The 22,941-nt window shown below is 41.3% G+C and overlaps 1 protein-coding gene across 1 annotated transcript; it reads left to right on the top strand.

Moving 5' to 3' along the window:
- The first annotated feature begins 6,086 nt into the window (after nucleotides 1-6,086).
- Nucleotides 6,087-21,669, top strand: LOC306705176 (RNA-binding motif, single-stranded-interacting protein 2-like). Its single transcript, XM_079171878.1, has 14 exons — nucleotides 6,087-6,195; nucleotides 12,431-12,627; nucleotides 16,281-16,339; nucleotides 17,019-17,110; nucleotides 19,271-19,428; nucleotides 19,677-19,756; nucleotides 19,871-19,980; nucleotides 20,085-20,131; nucleotides 20,228-20,321; nucleotides 20,480-20,530; nucleotides 20,662-20,772; nucleotides 21,141-21,221; nucleotides 21,316-21,397; nucleotides 21,554-21,669. The coding sequence occupies exons 1-13, from the start codon at nucleotides 6,124-6,126 to the stop codon at nucleotides 21,391-21,393; spliced, it is 1,230 nt and encodes a 409-aa protein (XP_079028004.1). The 5' UTR covers nucleotides 6,087-6,123; the 3' UTR covers nucleotides 21,394-21,397; nucleotides 21,554-21,669.
- The last annotated feature ends 1,272 nt before the right edge of the window (nucleotides 21,670-22,941 follow it).

Genomic DNA, 22,941 nt, shown 5'->3' with positions numbered 1-22,941 from the left:
CTTGTGGTTGCATGAGTGGATGGTGAATCTCAAGCTCCAGCACTGTGAACGAGCCCGTGACGTAAGCTCGGCTCCTCAACAAAAAAAAAAGGGGATAACTAAGCGGCGAGCACCGTCTGCGCATGCCCTAACACACCTCCTTTTATCCTATTTCATGCGCTTTCTCGTCAACCCGTGGAGGTGGGAGAGAGAGGCGGCTCTCTCTGCAACTGCAGCTCTAGGATCAGCCATGTTGGCTCTAAATTTCAACAGGATCCTGATTTTTATTTCCCGTTACAAAATGAAATGCTGATGAGTAATGATAATACTGCAGAGTCAATTCAACACCTGCACTGACATGCTGCTTACTGAGTTGTTGAATATAATGTATGCTTTTAAGGGGGTTTTCCCCCTTCCATCCATTATTTCATATAAACTCTAGGCTACATAAGCAGATTAAGTCAGAAAAAATAAACAAATAGTTTCAAATAAGCAGACATGTTACAGCCTGTAATTGTATCTAGTCCAACTTATTTAGTTATTGCTCTCAATTGGAATCCAACATATCACTTTCAAATTGTGATACCTGTAAATACATTTTCTTCCCATTTTCTGACAGAGGCCGAACAAACATGTTAGCCATTAAACGTAAATGTTGCAATCTCATTGGCTTTGTCTTCTCTCATGCTCACATGTTAAGAGTTGCACCTAGTACATAAATCAAGATAGAAAAGCACAAAAAGCGTGGAGTGCATTCTTCACTAAATCCTGCCCCCTAGTGGTAAATGGAAATAGGAAATGGGTATGATTGCTATGCAATGGATATGGCTACATGTTTTTGGATGAGCATGTACAATAGTATTATTGCTATATATTAGCTTGGTTGCCAAAAGCTAAGGTGAAAAAACAACAACAACTAAATAATTCTGGAGATTTCAGATAAAGGCCCAATATACGTATATAGATACAGTATATCCTCAACTCTATTTAACAAATAGTTAGCAATACGGCAAACTATATTCCAATAATAGACACTGTAAGGGTTCACCTTATTCATTCATTTTGATGATTTTGAGTATGAAAACAAATGAACCACATGGATCTGCCTCTAAAAAAATGAAATCACATCAAATATGAAGAGGTTACCAAAGAAAATTGGCCCTTACAGGCAACTATAGGTGGAAGCTAAAGCGCAAACTTAATAGTGGAACTGTTTTGAGCTTTGAACACACAGTGTGTAATCATTGTGAAATTCTTATTTATTTAGTATACTCATAAACCATCCAAACCTGCAGGGGGCGCTGAATACTTACATATCAGGGAGACATGTAGACTATAACTCATTTCATTAACACAATTAAAAGAATCCAATCATATAATGTAATATTTAGTCAATTTTACAAGGCACATCCTCTATATAAAGTAATTGGGTTGTATAGAAAACATGAGAGGATCTTTGCCTCCACCGCAGCCGTTCTGAAACTGAAATGCTCGTAATTTACTCTTTCTATGACATTATGCAGTGTGTGTCTCCTTTTCCCACTGGCATTTAATCAAGGGTACTAAAATTTCCCATAACTGAGAGTAACCTCGCTGCCACTGGTGTTAAGAATAAGTGTGCCTTTCAGGGATTTTTAGTTACCAGATGTTTACCCAGAGCCTGAATCACAGGAGAGAATGTGAAGTATGTTGAGAATCTGTGAAAAACATGCCTGAGGTGTCTGGATATCTGTTGAATCCACACATATTTTCACTCTGAGCATCAAAACAGAATAAAAACATGAAGAGAGTTAAGAGGAATAATAGTATGTTGAAAAGTGTGTGTGTGTGTGTGGGGGGGGGGGGGGTGCATTCATTATTACATGTATTTTATCAATGCTCCTATTCAAGTTTGCTTGAAAACACAATTTTCTTATGTTGGCAATTTTTTTTAACCGCTGTATTTACATTGCTGGCTCTCCTGTTTGTCAACACAGTAAATCAACATGATCCCTGGTGTCACCTCTTCCTCAGAATGCCCCCGTTGTGAGAGGAGGGTTGCGCATTGTCATCCAGGAGAGACAGACGCCAGCACGCTGTGTGGGAGACGGCTTGAAAGAGTGCCAGCGTAAACACTCCCAGACCACATGTTCTCCCAGGGCAGAGGGGCTGGCCTCTTTCCAGGCACATCTGCACACAATCCCTCAGCTTTTAGCAAGCCAGCCAAGGAGACAGAGAGGAGGCAAAGGAGGGAGAGAGAAGAGTCCCCAGACAGGGAGAACCTGCTTCCTCTGTTACAGTGGTGTCAATGATGAAAGTGATGATATCGGCGTGAAACAATAAAAAGCAGGATCACGAGGTTCTTCTCCCTATATGCACAGTTAATAAAAACAATTCTGTGTGTGTGAGGGCTGAGCACCACCTTTGGAACCGTATACGTCTATATCACGCCACTATAGACTCACATGCCACGGTCTGAGAGAAGATGTATTGCTCCATAAATCAAGCCCTTGACTCTCACACAGCCTCTCGCTCTGCATCTGCACTGCATGCATGAAATACGCCGCGGCTGTGATTGTTCAACAGATTTAATTCTGGCATGCTCGTTCTCTTGAAAATAAAGAATCATTCCAGCTCATACTATGCCTAAATGGGAATATAAATGTACTCCCATCTGTCTGACATCTCCCCTAACAGCTTCCCTTGGTGGCTGCCTTTCAGTTTGCTAGTAAAGTGAGGCTTTGTGCATGTTTTCACAGAGAGGTAATTACTGAGCAAGCTATGCTGACAACACCTGAGGAATGTGGAGCATGCACCAGCAGCCTGTGTTCTCCTAACCCCCCTCATCACTCACCCCAACTTACTTCTTCCCCCATCTGTAGCCATCCCCCACACAACCCACTAGCCAGAGCCCCGGTCCAACATAAAGTTTAGCATGACATTTTTACAGGCGTCTTAGATTTGTAGATAATGCAGTTATGCAGTGTTGTTTTCTGTGATATTTTGGTTGTTCTGCCAGAAAGCATACCTCAGGTCTAGATTAATCAGATTAAACTGCTCGATCAACAGTTTTCTACTGTAGTGTACAGTTGCAATCACATCAGATACCTTTTTTTTATCCGTTAGTGGAGGAAACACCATCCAAAAACCCACAGCTCCCAACGGGCCCCACTGTGCCCGTTACTGGTGAATTCACAGCGTGTGTTGGCTGAGTCACTCCCCAAACTGTCCTTGAGCTCTGTGGAACTCACAGCCCATCTGGCTTAACACACACACACACACATATCAAAACGTTGCATAGATTGAAACGGGGGAGTGTACAACTCTGAGTGACCTAATTGTGGGCTGAAAATGGACCGCTAGAAGAAAAAAAACGTCAATATCCAGCCGGAGAGAATGATGGCCATGCAGAATAATGTTGTGTTGATGCAAATGGAACCGATGCATCAAGTTTTGACATTGTGTGAATGTATGTGAGTGGATGACATAGAGATAGAGGGAGAGAGACAGATAGAGGTTATGAATTCAGCTGAAGCTCTCCAGTCTGTCTGACAAGACCGGGACGGAATCCCATGTGCATCTAGATGAACATAAGCACAGTGTATAGCATGCCCTCTGTCTTTCTATGCTGCTGAATTGTGCAGTTGTGTCTGTAATAAAGCTACTTCTGATTATGCAAATGCCATGGCGAGAAAAAAACACACTGTATGGCTGAATGAACAATTGCATATGTTTTCTACACACTTGGGGTTAATCAGTCAGGGTACGCAAGACGAGACAAAGGGGTCAAGGGATTTAGTTGCCAAGCAACTTCTGTTGATAATAACTCTCTTTTTATTCATATGATGAGACGCTTCAACATCTAATTGACGACAACTGACGAGAAAGCCGAGGGATGCAAGATCATTTCTGACTTGGTAATACAGTTGTCGGGGGTGGTGTTTTCGGTTCAGTTTGTTTGTCTGTTTGTCAGCAAGGCTTACGGAAAAGACGACTGTCCCAATTTTCATGAAACTTTCTAGAAGGATGAGGCATGGGCCAAGGAAAATCCCATTACATTTTGGATCCGAATCACAGTGCAGAAACGCAAATTACGGTTCCCTTTCGCTCTGTGCCCTTCTAGTTTACATCAGGAGTTCATTGTAAATTTGGGTCTGACCAAGAAACATAGAAATGTGGAAATTAGTAGAGGTGCAGTCATCCCCTAACATTAGCATTATGTAAGAAGTGTCGAAGAAGTAAATTAAAAGCCGAGTGTCACAGGCCAGTATCAGTATCAGTATCACAGGCAAATAAAATACCATCAGGTATATGTTCAGGAAAGCAGCTTTTCACCGACATAAACATGTCTGGTGTATACAACTAGTTTTCACCAAAAGTAGCGTAATACAACACACTTAGGACATTTAATTCTACTTTTGTTTCTTATCAAGTTAGATGTTACTACAGCAAAGAGAGAATGAATTAAAACTACACTACTGTTCTGATATGTTGAGGGATTCATCAATAATCACAGCGACATTATCTGTTTATGCTGAACATTTAAACCTCATTGCCTATTTTCTCCACGTCTTTCGTTTTTTTAAATGTATTCTTTATTTAAAGGCAGTAATCTGTCTCATAGAGCTCCCCTGTTACTCACTGGATAATGGATAGCCAGGCGAAAAGAGCTGCTAACTATGGGAAAATGTGTTAAGTGCACCATAATGGTCTACATGCTGTTTCAAAGCTTTTCCACCTCTAGGAGATACAGCTGCTTTGTTTGTTTAAAAGGACCAAAATAGAAGAGAATGCCAATGTTAGCTTCAACCAGATATTCAGATTTAGCTTTGTTTTACCTTTAAAATTGTATTTATAGTTAAAAGTGCTTTGATGCTAAACATATTAACTGGACCACAATTGACAAAGATTGTCCAGACAAAGTAATAAGGATGTGACATTAAATATGTTAAATAACATGGTTGGTGACCGGGCCTTTGTAGAGCCAGATTTGCTTCGGTGCCTTCCTCCACACCTTGACTGAAAGGAACAGTGTAAACTAGATAAACAACATTTAGGGGGATCTACACACAACAATAAAATATAATATTGCAAATATTTATATAATGTTTTCTTTAGTGTATTATCACCTGAAAATAAGAATCGTTGTCATTTTGTTACCTAAGGAGGAGCCTTTTATATCTACATATATGGAGTGGGTCCTCTTCACGGAGCCAGCCACCATGTTTCTACAGTAGCCCAGAATGGACAAACCAAACACTGGCTCTACATAGGGCCATTCGTCTCGTCTAGGGCCACTGTAGTTCTACACACTTGGCACATAGGAGAAGTTTCAGTTGGTTGCAATCTGCAACCTCACCACTAGATGCCAACAAATCCTACACTGCACCTTCAACAAATTTATAGTGTCCCCCAGATAAGCTCAAACTGGAATGGTTTTAATAATTTTCTGGAGCTGAACCTGTGTCTATGCATTGGATATCATAGCTCCTAAAGACTTGGAGCAACATAAAGCTCACACTCCACTAAGAAATTAAACTTGGGTGGAAATGTAATTATAACAAAAACAGATAGTTTAGTTGTTCTGTTAACCTGACTTTAACTACAGCTTGGAGACAGTTTCTATGCTTTTCCAATACAAATACATAAATTAAAGGAATTAGGGAAGATTTGCCACTTGAGGATATAGAGTCGCAGTGAGTCATGTCTGTTTCCTTTTCACTTGTGCTATATTGCCTCTTGACTTGAAGCTCACCTGACTCAAACACCAGCAGCTCAAATATGGACCGATCGGGGCAACATGCATGATTTTACCCAAAGTCTTAAAACCCCAATTTCCATGCCTGACTGGAACAAACATTCTGTAATTCTTCACCAAATCTTAAACTCAATGGGTTACATGGATGAGCACTTTTATATTTATTGCAAACATATCTTGGTATTTATCTCCTTATTATGCTTTAATGGTTGTACGGGGGGGCTTGTGGACATGGCACCCTGAGATAAAGTGAGCTATCATATAGCCAGAGTGCAGTGAGTGGAGCACATCAGAGCGCCGGGAGGACCGACTCCAATCACCACCGCTGCTCTCTGGCTGAATCTCCCTGGCTGACGTCAGCTGACTGCCTCGGCTCTCCGCTCCTCCGGACACAGCGACGCGCAAAAATGCTGCTCTCTATGCCGCCAAGGACAGGATTCAACCCGTACAACGGCTACACCGGCAAACACATCAAGAAGGTAAATAACAACACCGCATCCCACTTCTACCCTCTCTATTGCCGTAAACAGTGAGTGATTTCTCGATGCGGTGTTGCTCCGAGTCCTTCAGTTAAAAGCTGCTCGGCTGTTTAAGCTGCAGTGTCCTTGAAAGTGGATCACAGGCGACGCTTAAACTCTCTTACTTGCTGTTGCAACCTTTCGCTATCGGCTTGTTGATGTTGTTGCTGAATTGTTACAAACTCGCACGGGGCCCGTTACATTGTTTGCCTGTAGATTACTACAACAGTTTGCTTTGGCTTTTTGTTTTCCCCTGATACGGTCGCTGTTCCCTTCCTACACCTAGCCTGCACGTAGAGAGCAGCTTATAAATGCGCTGTAGATGTTCGTTCGGCTGCGAACAAGATCACAAAAGATCATTTTATTCGACTTTATTGTAAATTCGTGGGGGTTGTATCAACTGTGTAATGTTTCGGGGATGTTTTCATTGAATTAACCACAAGTTAGCAAAGTTTTTTTCCCCTCTTTTACGCGTACCGATATGCCCCACCCCTTCAGTCCTACGAATGATGACTGAGAGGGTTTTTGCATGGCACTGTGGAAAAGATGAAAGTTACAGAGGCCATGTAATGTTACTAATGAAGATGGATGTGTTTGAATGGGATGTGCAGATTAGTTCTAAAGCAAGGGCAACAGAGCTGGAACAATGTATAAGGTCTCGTATTGATTAACTTGTCTTTTCATATGAATAATTCATGTGGTGACATTGTTCAACCTCCCTTTCTCTGCAGACTGTATAGATTGATTTTATTTTGTTCTGAGACATGGAAATTAAAGGATTACATAGAACTGTTTTAAGCAACAGTGTAAATAGTCAGGTCTAGGATTTGAAGCATTTTGTGTGCTGATTCCTCATTTTTAAACTATTAGGATTTCTGCCCAAAATGTGTCCCAAGTGAAGTTGATGCCTGACTCTCTGCATTTCTTGAGTAACGTTTGAACAAAGCTGAAACAGAATACCTCCCTCCTTCCCCGAGTTATTCCCTTCCCTGCCTCGCGGCTGGCAGGAATTCAGTTTGCTCATTTTAATGACCTGGAATTCATGGAATCCTGGATTCAGACAATGTGCTCATTTCAGGGGGGGGGGGGGGGGGGGGGGGGGCTCTGCAAACTCGAACATTTTCCTTGACAGGAGATATGCTTTTTTCCCGATACATTTGGCATTGTTAGAGCGTCAAAGTCACACAGAGGGACGATTTGTAAATCCAACGTCAAATGGTAACCCCTGTTCAGTGTCTTTAACAATGGGAAAAAGGGCGGAGAAAAGAAAAGGATTAAGAGATCCCCCCCCCCCCCCCCCTTTTCCTCTGCTTTCGATTAACTCCCCCTGTCTTTTTTTCTTCCTCCCCTGTGTGTTTCACATACCTTGATTCCTTGTCTGTCAGTGGTTCAGTTCACATGGAAAAGAGAGCCTGACCATTCTTCCTGCTTTCTTCAGGGTACATGATACCTGTTGAAAACAGACTATTTTAACCATCTGTTCACTTTTCTGGTGTTTTTTAATGAAACTGGACTGAGGCAGGAGGAGAGCAGGGAGAAGTCTCACCTTTTAGGCCACAAGACGCCACGGATTTTCATCACTTTTCTTAGTTGGTTCTTCCCACCTTGCACTGCTGCAAACATATAATATGAGATTTTGTCTGTTCCACTATGATCTTTTCCACGGTGCCTTTTAAAGTTTCTTTAGCCAAGCAGGTAGGACTCCACAGTTCATTTGATTCAAGATTTGTAAACATACTTGTTGCATAACATGACTAATGAATAGAGGTTATGACTTTGACAGTTCATTTGTGCATTATTGAAATGATACTGTATTGTAATGAAAAGTACCAATATGTTGATAATTATAAGCAAAATGCATTTTATTTTGGAACTTATTCAAATAATGAATATGTTTGACACTTTTAATAAGGAATATAGTTATGTTTCTGAGGGCTTTGGAGGCAACTATATGCTTCTCTTGGGACACAGATGAATGACTTAACGAAATGTCAAGATTTGTTAGATTTCCCAACATTATCAGTTTTACAAAAGGTTTGTGTTGCCAGAATGATGTAGCAGAATGACTCACATCTCTGCCATTACTACAGAATTAAAGGCATACATCCAGCCTCACTTGGCACTCATTGTTCTCTCTCGGATGAAAAAGTCCTTGAGTCACCTGGACTCCCTACGGGCATCACCTCTGCTTCCTCTATCTGTAATTATCTCATCAGTCTTCAGCTGCTGCCTTGAGCACGCTGCTTTCTCTGCATCATCCTGTTGGCAATGTACTGTAGTTCTGCTTCTTGCAAAACTATAATAATAATAATACATTGAGGCAATTTACCTTACTGCAACTGCATACTCTGTGATAATAACGGGGGTGCGAGGACTGTATATATGTCCAGCTTCTCTGTACAAAAAGTAGCAGTAGTATGAGTGTCTGTAAGCAACTGAGCATACGTTTCTTTCATTGGCAGGCTAGGATTAAATTGTTATTATATCCTATCAAAATAAATGCCTTCTGTTTTTGTATTACCTATTCATCATGTAGGTTGTAAATGTGTGTATGTTGTATGTACACAGAAGGATTTCCTTTATTTATCAGTTCCCACAGAGCTGTGATGCCCCAGGAATGTAGTTCAATTTAACAATGACCGCTTGGACTCTAATCTTAAACTAAAACGTGTCCCCCACAACCCCTGTCCACTTCAAGGAGACAAACACAAACATGTGTGTATTTCAGAGGAATGTAAAGAATGCTCCCAAAATGACGCTGATGCAATAGGGAACAGTGTAACAAGATTATGTGGGCGGCTGTGGACTGAAGAGTAACAAGTAGGAAGGAAATCAGTAACATGTCAGGAGGTCAGGTTTGGGGCACAGCCTAGCTGAGCACATAGGCAACCTTACAAGTTAAAAAAAAAAAATGAGAATAGTAATCCCACATCGTGTTTATTTTCACTTCTTGTCATACTTTCCAAGCTTCCCTTTCTTGCTGTATGCATGTTGTTCTGAATGCATATTTGTTTGGCATTACCTTACATTGGTGTCAAAACACCTGGTGCTGGTGCTGGAGCAGATGTGGAGTAGGTGTGGATCTGACTCACTGCCATCTTTTTCTCAGGAGGAGCCTAGTAGAGCAGTCTTAATGAGACACTACCTTCTGACTTGAGAGCACATGAGAGGGATTAGTGTTTTCCGCTAACAAGCTCAGATCCTAATTAGACAGGCCCCACTAGCCAGGCTTGGGGCAGGACTCGGTCTCCTGTCAGATCCTATCTCCCCTGGCCTCTGCAGGTGCATCCCTCCTGATAGTCTGTGCGGGCGGCCTACAGTGAAGGCAAGGGAAAGCACAGGAAGAGGCTGTGATTTTGGAAAAACAAACAGTGTACTATTGATGCTTAAGAAGAGAGGGAGATTAGAGAGGAGGGCCGAGATGAATGGGCTCTGTGAGTCACTGTGATTTTCTCAGCTTGACTAAAAAGACGGAGTAAGTTCTGAGGGCTGATTCCAGACAGTTTGGAAAACTTGAGGCAGATGGGTTGCGTGCATGCAATAAAGCTTGCAAAGGAATCATTGGTGTTGCTACTCATGTCAGTAGCGTATGAAAATGTGTTGCTATATTACGCAGGTTTACAACTTATACGTTAGAAGAGCTATTAGAGTGCACATTTGTCCTGTATTGAGGGTTTGGCTAGAAATGGCTTTGTACTAACAAGGGTATATTACATTTATGTTTCAAGCATACATCATCATATATGCTTTAGTATGCATTTTTAAAAATATGTCCTACCTGTAGATCAGACATTATATATATATAACATCTGCTGTTATTAGAAACACAGCTAATGTATGTTTCAGAAACCGAAAACATGATAATAAATATCTTGTTATTTCGATGTTATTTCTGGCGTTGTTGATCTTCTGTATTAACTGACGTGACGTGTGACCAATTGAAACGCGTTTAGTAAGAGTCCTGTTAGTTGATTGGTTTGTTGGTCTGCTCGTGATTGGTTGTTTTTTCTTTCTTCCCGCCCAGGACTGTTTTGAGCTTCGTCTTTTAACCCAGATTTGAAAATCTTTCATGTTCATGATGCAACACCCAGACGAGATCTGAATCTGTGAATTTAGTTTTGTAATGATACAGACATTACATTGAAAACATTGTTTGTATGAAATAAATAATCATAATTTAAAAAAATTAAAAACTCACTTTAAACATTCAAATATTAGTTTTAGTTTTGTGAAATGTCATGTTCCCTCATATTTTTGGCTTTCTGGAATTACACTTGTAGCTGGTTATAGAGCTATAGAGGTCATAATTGGCTTGATTCGAGCGGTCTTTTGACACCTCTCGCTCTGTTAATAAGCTGGTGGTCCATTGCTGACCTTGTGGTGTCCAGCAAGCCATCCCATTGTTCCCTGAGGCCGAGCCTGCTGACCCTAACTAATCAAACAGTTCCTCCTCTGCTAGCAGTGGTAGCAACACCAAAGTCAAACTAAGCTGACATTATACTTCCATACCAATTTGATTCATTGCATGGTGCTACTCGTACCGATAGATTTTTCAAAATGCAATAATTGAAAACAGCTGTTTGATAAAATAATGTTTATGAGCACATCTACATTCAAGGTCCCTTATCACTGCCTTATATGTGAGTACATTTATGCTGATGAACATCGTGGCACAGCCAATAACGTGCTCATCGCATGCATGCATTGATGTGAGCGTAGCCTCTGCATACTGCTCCTCTCACGCTTACACATCCTTGAGCAGTGTACAGTTGCACTGAACTAGCAGGTCATGAAATACCAGATGTGACGTTTAGGTCCAAGTGCATAAATCAGGGAATATTCAATTACATAGTTGATATATGCAGTCATCTGAGAGATTGTGGCAAAGATATATGACCTTAAAAGCATCTTCCCTTAATAAGTCAGTTTATACAAATCTAAAAAAACAAAACAATATGTGCCGCTATGCCATTCAGATAGTTACGGCTTTGAGATTATTTGCCATCACCCCGAGACAATACTGGTGAATGGAATTTGTTTTTTGCTGCTCAAAGCACTGCAAAACAATATTAGAAAAAGTTTCTGTCCTAAACAATGTTGTGGTAACCATCCAACCACCAAAGATCTCCCTGTGAACAGTTTTGATTGGAACTGTTTCAAATGCTCCCAGTAAAAACTGCAACATAAAAGCCTCTCATGCAGCAGCTTGAAGCTCAGCCACTTAAATCTAACCAGATTTAATGTTATACGCTTGGGTTTTACATTTAAATGGGCTCACTTGCCTTCACAAGATCACAAGATCGCAAGATATGTAATGTTGAGGGTAAGATCTCAACATTTACAGTTAAACCAACAGGTATACTGTGTTTTGTAGACAACTTGTAATAGATCTCCATGATAACCAGTGTACCGTAGGCTCGTTCTTGCAAACCAGGATATATTGTCTAAAGTCCATGATGACATTAAAAAAGGGTGTTTAATTGTCTTAAGGAATTAAATAACAGCTAGTCTTTGAAGATAATACATTTTAGAACATTGACTATAGGGCCACCATTAATTTATCTCCTGTCCAAGCAGGCAGGGTGTAGGGACTAAATTGTTGCTGGCTGCTTGTAGATGAGAGTGATTGATTTTAACAGTAAAGGTTTGAAGTATCTGTATAACCTTGTAGCTGGTGATTTCTTAGGATTCCCATCTCTGCTAAACCAGCCACTAAGAGCCTGCAGTACATTGTCTACACATCCCACCCTCTCTGTATAAATTACCTTTTAATGAATATGTGCATTTTTTCTGCACATTCTGCTACAGTAGACTACATTTTGTAATCTCACGTATTGTTCTTTGTCATATTTCTCTTTGGTTGTACGAATTACATAATAGTCATGTATTATATTACTTACTTGTTCTGTGCATATTAAAAATGTTGGTATATTTTCCTTCATATCCATCTCAGTCAGCCACTGTTTCTGAAGTTCTGACTAATTGTGTCTTTTAATTGATTTTCTCATCAAACGCCCGTAGTTTGAGCAAGTCACTTAGTCGACCATTAACAAAGCTGTTCTTCTTATCCAATTAGCTAATGCATCAGTGTATACATTTAATTTCATGCATCTAAAGAAGTATCTGCTTTGTGTGTGGCTGTACCATCCCCAAAGTACAAGCACAAATCTAACCATTCTCTTTTTTTGTGGAGCAGACGTATGTGTCCCCCTCCAGCCATCAGATGGCTCCTCCAAGCCCCAACAACATCAACAATAGCAACACCACCACCACCTCCATCAGCAATGGCAGCAGCAGCAGCAGTGGGGGAGAGCCGCTGAGCAAAACCAACTTGTACATCCGTGGCCTCCACCCAGGAACCACAGACCAGGATCTGGTCAAACTCTGTCAGCCGTAAGTTACCACAAAATCCCATCGCTCCCAACTTCTACATATATGCTCAATAAATCTCTCTTTGGCTGCTCACTGTGCAAATGAACCAGGTTGCAGTTGCAGAGTAGATTTAGATAGAACAGAGTGTTGGGTTCATGGATGGACAGGCGATGACTGGCTGTCTGAATTCATTAAGGATTGCATGACTACTTATACTTGCATGACTTCCTGACACTTGAAATGGACATTAATGCTGAAGCACACCGTAGCAGGTATTTCTGGAGCAGAGAAGAGTCCTACATTTTGATCCACATGTTTTTTAAGGCCCATCATTTAGTGGAAAAACACTAAATTTGCTGCCAAAAACAATTTTGGCAGCAAACTAAGACCTTTCACTTTGGCACAGCTAAGCACAGACTTTCCAACAACTAGGTACAGAATGTTTAGTCTCCCTCTCTCACTTCTTCTTTCTGCGTCTTGTAGATTATCATCAAACATGTGATGACAATGCTATCCTTATTCAAAGTCATATTCTGCACTGTAAATAATACTCTATGTTGCTCATCAGTGTGAGTGTGAGTCTTTGAAAACTCTGTTGTGGGCAGCATGCAGTCAGACATCAAACAACAGCATCATCTAATCCATCTGATAAGTTTGTTAGGCCTGCAGTAGAAGACATCAAAACGAGTAGGGCTGAGATGAATGGTCTGCGTTCACTTAATTGAATTGTGGAGCCTGGTGATGAGGACCAGAAGAGAGGAGTGAGAGAAAACGAGGGAAAACGAGAGCGATTGAATAAGGGAGAGAGGGAGGGAGGGGCCTGCTTTTTTACAGCTGTCTGGAAGATATGGCTCACATGAGGCTGCCCAACCCTACAGGAAACGGCGAGCCCAGGGGAAAGGGAAAGACAAACAAGGGCAATGGCATGAAGGGGGGGGGGGGGGAGAGAAAATTAGGGGGGTGAATGGAGTTCAGGGTGTGTGTGTGTGTGTGTGTGTGTGTTAGGTGGTGTTCTGTGGGGGTAGTTCTCATATTTCTGCTTTCACAGAGCAGATAAAATCACTGCATGAAATTTGCCTTTTAGCAGAACACATTAAGGCCAATGTAATTCTCAGTTAAACTGGACTGAGAGAAGATACTGTATCCGATGATAGTTAATAGGGGACATGCTTGTAGAGGACTATGTAAAACAGTAGGAAGACAAGTCAGGTAGGGAATTTGACTTAACTCAAGTTTGAACAGCAAATGTGTGCATGGCATCAGGACACCCCACTCCCAAAGCTCCCCTCCCCCACAGTTGTGTGCACGCTCTGAAGTGCACTGTGTAGGGAGCGAGTGATGAGAGGACGGGATGGGGGTTGGTTCTCCATCTCCGGCCCCTGCAGTTGTCTCTCTGGGTGCTTCGTTGCTGCTCTGGTTCTCGCCCTGGTCCGTTTCTGGTGGTTGACCATGGATGGACATCAGGCTGGGCTATGCTGTGCTCTCTCACACATGGCTGAGTCTCTAGCCCCTCTTTTCGCTCTGCATCACGTAGTCCAAGACCTCTGAGGCGCAAATCAGTAAACGGGTATCTCAAGTGTGTAAGCAGGGGAGTGCAGCAAGTAGAACTCACAGCTTAAATGTGAAGTCATAATGTGAAGTCATAGACTGGTGGGATTGCTGTGTGCCCACAGTAATAATGGAAATATAGGAGGAAAGTGTTTTATCTAGTGGCATCTGATGGCATCTTATTGCTTAGAATCAGAAATGCGCTGTATTACAATTGGATAGACATAACTCAAGTAAAACCTGTGTATTCAATACAACATGTGTCAATAACTTATAATTGGTGTATATTCTCATAAAAACGTAATCATTTTCACGGGTGACCTATGGCCACTTTGGTAGAATAATAAAGATTGTTTTTCTAAAGGGAAACTATTTATTTCCAATTTGGATTCAGATTACAATTTTAGCAGGTCATCACATAATCCTTACGAGTATTTTTTGAAAGCAACTCTTCTAGCCTGGATGAAATGTGGCAGTGGTGCAGTGTAACACTGCCTAGAGAGAAGCTGGTTAGTAGAATGAGAGTATGGCTGGGAGCCAGCATTGGACAGGCCAGCCAAGGAGAGGCATATCAGATTACACTGCATGCACATGCCTGGAGAGATGGGAACCGATTGACACTCTGCCGCACACCAGCATTTGCCTGAGCCAGGCAACATTCTATGCATATGCAGTGTCTATAGCTGGCCAGCTGGATAGATTTTGTATTGATAGTACATTGTGAATTCATCTGAAAATGCAGCAGAGACATTTATGTTTACCATGTTGGATTCCGCTCTGAGTTACGTTCCCTATTGACATCTGTGTAAAAGCAGCAATGGGTAAGATATGGGAAATCTATAGTTCTTTCCACGATGCACAAACCCACTGGACATTGCGCTTATAATTAGGGGCCAGCCAGCAGTTTTGTGACCGGTTATATTATTAATATCATTATTATTATTATTATTATTTCTAGGAAATCTGCCTTGCATGAAACCATGAATGAAAATAAACCAAACTTTGCACATAGGTAACTTCGTCAACTGGCTTTGTTGGCTATTGTCATAATAGTGGGGCTACAGCAACTGTCTACAGTTTAAAACATTACAAATTCATAATATACACATTCTAGCACTTTGCAACTTTCACCAAAATGTAGGCCCAAGTGGGCAGAAATGCCCAGATGCTTCCAGCATGACAGGAATTAAGAAGTCCATCAATGTTTTTCTCAAAAACTGTTAAACAAATGTAACCTATCTCCTCCCAAATTTGCCAGCCTGCATCTTCAGACTTGAATCGATCAATTAAACATCAAAATGTTTAAGTGTAAATAGAAATGTACGTAGCTACTGCGAATTTGATGAATCTCCAATGTTCATGAAAATGATTTACAAAATGTTGATGTCACGGCAGATGTAGTGCAGTAAGTCTCACAATTTCATCTCAAAAACTGCATTTTCTTTACACTATTTTGAATTTTATCCTGGTGTAAACCACTGCAGTCAATGGAAATAGAGCAGCTTTCAACATCAGATAAGGAGCAATCAATCTTTGTCATAACAGATTGCAGCCACCTCAGTGGATGAAATATGCAAATTCTCAGCATTCTGTCTTGATAACTGAATTTTGGGCATTAGTTTAAAATATGCAACCTTTGGCGATTTCCTAAGTCGTAGTGTAAAGTAGATATTTGAGACCCGGTTTAGGCAAAATGAACGTACTAATGCCTACTCAAGTATTATAACAAAGAACATGTGACTTAAAGGTTTTATGATAATGGCTCCTCCGGTATTTCTCATTTGTCTTCCTCCTTTTAGTTTTTCATCTTCCTCCTTCTTCTTTCTTAGTGCTGTGCAGCAGCTCTAATTTAATTTATGCCTCGCCCCCTCTCTAAAGATTTCCCTACACACCATTTATTATCAGATGGCGTAATTGTATTCAGTGACATTGCAGTGAATCTATCAGGTGAATTATAATTCAGTCATCATGGAGCACAATCCACAAGGGTGTGTTAAGCTTAGAGAGAAACCACGTTGCCTCAGCGATGTCACAATGCTAATATTGAATGTAAACAAGTCATTACAAACACATTACAAAGTGCAGGAAAACGATGATCCTCAAGTGTAAACCTCACTGTTTTTCAGGTATGGGAAAATTGTATCCACCAAGGCCATCCTGGACAAGACCACCAACAAGTGCAAAGGTGAGGCGTCTGGTTGAAAGTAACTGTTGAGCAGAAGTTAAAAGATCAGTTCATAGAGATATGACTCAAAAGTCTCAAAAGTATTATGAGTCTTTGACCTTCATGTTAACTTGTAACATGGTAAAAACTCATATTGTACAATTGTAACTAAAATCACAGTTAGGCTATTTGTAACTTCAGGCAGAGTATCACCCAAATTGTAGCAGTCACAAAGCTCTGTGTCCTCATTGGATAATGTATCTACTAACATCTTGTCAGTTGATAATATCTTCACTGCATTTCAACAACAAAGAGTTGAAATAACGTCAGCATGACACTACATAATTAATCTTCTCTGCTGCAGTTTGAATGCTTAGAACGTTACAGATTTCAGTTGCAGCACGTTGCTGATAAGTTCTTCTCAATAAAGCTGTTTGCATTCGGTTGGCAAGTGTTTACTGTGAATTAAGCGACACACTACCTAACAGGTAGGTATTGTGTGATAGTATGGGCAGTGTCGTATAACTCTACATCTGTCCTTCATGGAAAAGCACAGTCCAAACCCAACTGTCTGTCTCCTCACATTCAAACACTACTACGACTACGAGAGCTTCATGAGATCAAATTACATGCCTGTGTCCATATATCTCATTGTCATAACGTGTAGCCTATGTCATGCTGGATGTCTCCGTCCCTGCAGGCTATGGCTTTGTTGACTTTGACAGTCCGTCCTCCGCTCAGAAGGCAGTGACAGCGCTGAAGGCGGGTGGAGTGCAGGCTCAGATGGCCAAGGTAAGAAATCAATATTCACTGGTTTTATTTCTGGTGACTTGGTGTCAGAGTTCGTCAAATTGTTTATCAGAGTTAAATTCTCAGCTCATGGGGGAAAAAACGTAAGACATTTTAACAGTGACTCAGCAAAAAGTTCAATGATGAATTATTAATTACAAATGAAATGTTGAATTATTAACCTTGCAGCCGAAAGGTGCTATGCCTTATCTACTTCTTATACATTTATTTTTTAAAGCAAGCTTTTTCTCTGTCCTGCTTTCTCCCCATGTTTTTTTGTCCCCATGTTTTCATGTTGTTATATGAGCCATGGTTCAGGAATATAAGCCAATTAAGACTCAGCTTGTGTGTGCGTGCGTATAGGCGGTGCTCTGGGTGTATGCTTAAATCAGTGTATTTATGGGTATTAATGCACTGTAGAATATGTGTGTGCACAAACAAGAGTGCAGAGAAGCATGCAGGTACATGTGTGTACATGCGTGCATGATGTGTGTGTGTGTGTGTGTGTGTTGTGCTTCATAGTGGTGTCGGTGTTGAGGGAGTGTGTCCCAGGACCTTCTCCCTGAGCTCCCCGTACAAAGGCCCTGTCTGTTCTCCCTGGTGGCATCTGACTCAGTGTCTGAGCAGCTCCCCAGTCAGCGGGGCCCTGTGCCCAGCCACCCGCCCTGTCAACACACACACACACAGTATCACACATGCACTTCACCAACGTTGCCCCTACCAGGTTATGACACACTCACAAGCCACGCACACCACCAACACCCTGGGACAGCTGATCTCTCGTAAACTGGATCAGTAACACTCACACAGCTCCTTGCTCACAGAATAACTTGATTTCACTCCGGGTTTACTACTCTGTGTTTGCATCAGATTTCTCTCTGACTCATTCTGACTCATTCGCGGTTTAAATCCGCAGCAGTTCCTCCTCTGCTCGCTCTCATGGGTCCGAGCTTCATCTCTAGTTCGCACTGCTGTGGAGGAGAAGGGAGGTGAAGGAGAAATCACCTTCACCACAGGTCACAGCGATTGGACATGCATTATTCATGGGATAGAAATTAATTCACACTGCATTTACAGGTTTTTAATCGCATCTACTCTCTGAGATAATGAATATGCATAATGGTTAGAGGGTGATACAGATTGGTTATCTTGCAAGATGCTGTTGGTCGAATTAAATTTGTTTGACGGGAGGCCGAAAAAAAGAATATAAGACGCCTACAAAATAGTTGGAAAGCATAACATGAAACTGTGGCACTTTAAGCGTTTCTGTCAGGTTGGTTACTAACAATTTCAAATTCAGATTGCGAAAAACCGCATAATTTGTCTGATTTATGCAAGCCAGCAGAGCCGGCCTCTGTACCTGCATTCAAGGTCGGGATTACCACATGAATATTACTGCTTGAATGCAAGTGACATGTTATTACAATGACCTAGGAAAAAGGATGATAATGTTTGCATGGGGACAATGATAGCACAATGCTTTAGATGTTCCTCAGATCATTTCCAAAGGTCTTTGTCCAAATTGTCTCTGGCGTGATTCTGCACAGAGCTAGAGCACATAATCATTTCAGATCATCCATGAATGGAGAGCCATTTAAAATGTAATTAGGCTTTGATATCCCCTTACCTGGATCCTGCGCTTTCATTCTCCTAAGAGGCTAGTCTCACACAATGGGCCTGTCTTCTACCCTTCTGGTAATAAGGTATGGGTGATGGAGGATGAGAGAGGAGCGAGAAGAAAAAAAGGAACGAGTTGGATGAATAAAAGTGGAAGAGACAGAAATAGGGAGTCAGAATGAGAGAGAAATTCAGTTGAAGTCCAGCCAGAATACTATCTCATCATCTCTGAATATCTCTTTTCTCCTTTGCCCTCATCCATGCAGCTCACGCCAAAATGAAATCCACCCTTTACTTCAAACCCGATTCCCTCTCTGTCAGACTGTTTTTTAACTGTCTAATGTCCTGCAACTGCCACCCTTCCAAACATCAGGCACCTTCAACACCTTGTATGATCCTCTCGTACTTTTGCTGGCAGCTTTTGAGTGTCTCTGGATTTTTGGAGGGCTCCTGACATCATAAGGCAGTTTTCCTTAAAGAAAACAAAGTGCTTCGTCTGCCCCACATACTCGTTCATTAATCCTCTTGCGGCTTCTCACCTTTCAGCAACAGGAGCAGGACCCCACCAACCTATATATCTCCAATCTGCCGATGTCCATGGACGAGCAGGAGCTGGAGAACATGCTGAAGCCCTTCAGCCAGGCCATTTCCACTCGCATCCTCCGTGACGCCAACGGAACCAGCCGAGGCGTGGGCTTTGCCAGGTACAAGCTTTGATTATTTAGTTACTCGTATTAGGACAAAGGGCCAAAAGTGATTAGTGATGGCCTCATGTGCTTTAAAGAAAATATCCAGTTGCACAAATTTCAGTATTAATCTTGGTGAGAGAGCCCTCTGGTGGCCAGCGCAGGTAGAAAATCCTCAACTGTAAATATGAACACACAGCATGATTCCTTGTAACCTGCTACAGTGATTGCTTTTAATAAACATTTAGTGTGACATTTTCCTATAGGATGGAGTCAACCGAGAAATGTGAAGCCATCATCCAACATTTTAATGGAAAATATATCAAGACTCCACCTGGAGTTCCAGGTGAGGTTTTTGAGATGGCATCTTGCTTGATTATCTGTTGAGGAAAAGAACATTTTAAATTGATAATACTGACTATATATCTTCATATAAAGTAATATTTTCTTACTGGTCCAGTGCCACCAGAGCCCCTGTTGTGTAAATTTGCTGATGGAGGCCAGAAAAAGCGTCAGAGCCAAGGAAAATATCTGCAGAACGGCCGGCCCTGGACGAGAGATGGGGAGAGTGTGAGTTTATTTGTGTCCAATTGACTTCTTTGAAAATGCTCTGTTATGCAACATTGCTTGTGATCAGCCTCCTCTTGACACAGTCCTTTGTCTCTTTTCTCCAGGGAGGAATGACCCTTACCTATGACCCCACCACAGCCTTACAGAATGGGTGAGTACTACCACTCTGACAAATCCCTTGTACAGCCAGAGAGAGTGTGATCATGTTGTGGTCTGGTGACTAATAACTTTGTGTCTCTTTCTGTAGGTTCTACTCCTCCCCATACAGCATTGGCCCAAACCGGATGATGGGGCCGACCTCCCTCTCCCCGTACATGCATTCCCCTATGTCCACCTACCAGGTAGTTCAGACCCTCAAAGCTTAGGTGTTATGTAGTTAAGACGCTAAACTCGCACACCTATAATTTGTTTTAAATCTGAAAAATAAAACTAACTTGATGTCTCATCTATTTATGGTATGGTATGTTATGAAATATGTGTGTCTTTCTTGATCATGCAGGTACACAACCCATCCTGGTTACATCATCAGTCATACATCATGCCGCCCACAGTGAGTAACGCTCTCCTTTCTCTTTCTACTCTGCTGCCTTCACAATCCGTCTGACTGACTAACAGTCTCTTTATTTTAATGGCCGCTGCTTTATGTTTTTTTTATTATTATTATTATTATTATTTTAATAGGGAGCAGTCCTGACGCCAGGAATGGACCACACCATGTCCATCCAGCCGACCTCCATGATGGGGCCCCTGACGCAGCAGCTCGGCCACCTCTCCATGGGCAGCAGTGGCACAGTCAGTAGAAAGCAGAACATTTAGCATTCAGCTGTGATTGATGTCTCGCAGTTCATTTGACCAGTCTATGATTGGGTAATGCAAGAAGATACAAAGGGAGGGAGAGTTTATTCACGGCTTTTAAGCATATGCCGAATCCTTTTTGTGGAGATAACTAGACTTTTATTTGGACAAGTTGGGTAAATCAACAGAGTAAGAAGAATCGAATGGGATGTTCTTCTTCAGTTGCAGGTCCCCTTTGTAATTTAGGCTGATAAAGACAGGTGTAATTTCACAAATACATCTTGTCAAGTGCAGCTTTATGTAACAGTGTATTGTTAATGTAGCTGTCATGTCTTAATGAACTTATCATCTCCACTCTCCTGCAGTACATGCCTGCAAACACATCTATGCAGGGGACCTACATCCCCCAGTACACCCAAGTGCCTGCCACCAACATGTCAGTTGAGGTAAAGACCTCTGTTTTCTCTCACTAGAGCAGTTTAAATCAACGTTATGTGAAGCAATAACTCATGGATTCAATCGTTGCTGCCTCCCTCTCAGGAAAGTGCCGTCCAACCACCTGTTGCCATAGAGACGCCCACAGAACACACGACCTACACCTACCAGCATAACAAGTGAAGAGGTGGGTTGTGGTTATTGTTTTGTGTCTCTTATCGTGCAAACCTCTGCTACTACAAACACATCATCATCCTCATCATACATCACCTTATTGAAGGAGACAGCTTAGTGCAGGAGCAGCTCTTGTTTCTAATTGGCTGGTCTTGTCGCCTTGTGTCAGATCTTCCTCTGGAGCCGGAGTGACTCTCAAAGAGCTGAAACTCGGCACGGCGACTGTGCTCGTAAAGGCACCGGACACTCGGGAGGAACACAGACTGTTACACAGAAAGGACAAAAAAAAGATATTTTCTACAAACTCATGTTTTAAAATAAACTCTTTTACTCCAACAACCAAGGCTGGAGGATGGCAGGCAAATGGAAAAATGGAAGAACAGAACGAGGAGCATCTATTTTGATAACAGTCAAGTCACACACAGACACACACTACATATGTTGATTATTACGTTATTCATATTCTTTTCTAATACTGTTCTGGGGAGCTAGAATGAAACCAGGAAAAAACACTTCAACACCATGTTTCATTTTGAGTCATGTTTTTTCACCTTTTTGTAAGAGACACTGATTTTGCGTCACTTTTTTGTCTGATACTTTCAGGCTCTGAACCTGCCTTTCTGTACATAGTGTTTGTGTGTTTCTAGCTTCATGTGTCCTAGTTTGATTGATTGGTGCAAATATTTAAATACAGGACTCAAAAGGCTCGAAGAAAAACAGACAGATAGTTTATCAGGTATGAAACCTACCTGAAGCGGCAACGCTTCTTTTTTGGCACTTGACTCTCAAATAATTTATGGTTCCAACAATCTCGACAAAGCTTGAGACAATCAGAAGATAACAAAGAAGAGAACATTTGGAGATGGTTAAAGAGAAGACTTCGTTAAAAGAGCTAAATAGATTTAAAGCATTCCAGAGATTATGATCAGAAAGTTCTAAATATTTGTTCACGTTGAGCTGCTCCACTTGATGAAATCTAAAGTTGCTTAACGGGGATCACATCTCACACAGAGCTGCCTGTAAATAAGAGATTTAAATGTATTCAGGCTTTCTTTTGATTTCCTTTTATCAGTGTAGTAATGCTTCAGTTATTTTAATAACAATATTTTACCTAATTGTCTGAACATAGCAATGTATGTATTGCTGGGTTTTCTGGTTTTCCCTCATGAACTTTTTCATAACAGGGGAAGCTGGATCTCCACAGCATCCCAAAATACACTTCTGAAGCGAGAATTAGATGTTGTTGTTAGAGTATGAAGTTGTTATTACATAGACATTGAGATCAACTGGTAAAGCTCGGCTCTGTCCTGTTCAGAAAACACTATCAAGGTTTATTATGGCCAGTACACAGATGCTTTAATTCTGACCATTTTTGTGTTCGCATCTACTTCTGTATTTCTGTTTTTCACCCTCATGTTGTTGTGTTTTTACATTTCTTATTTAAAGGTTTTTTTTAAGTTGTTTGTTTTTGTTGATTCAGTTTTAATACTTTTTAAGATTGATCCTATTTTTCAAAGATGTTTTGTTTTTATTTTTGATAGTGTGTTGTGTGCCTCA

Source organism: Pholis gunnellus, assembly GCF_910591455.1.
Source record: "Pholis gunnellus genome assembly, chromosome: 2".
Lineage (NCBI taxonomy): Eukaryota > Metazoa > Chordata > Actinopteri > Perciformes > Pholidae > Pholis > Pholis gunnellus.
The sequence above is the reverse complement of the archived record's forward strand: the minus strand, read 5'-3'. Positions and strand labels throughout refer to the sequence as shown.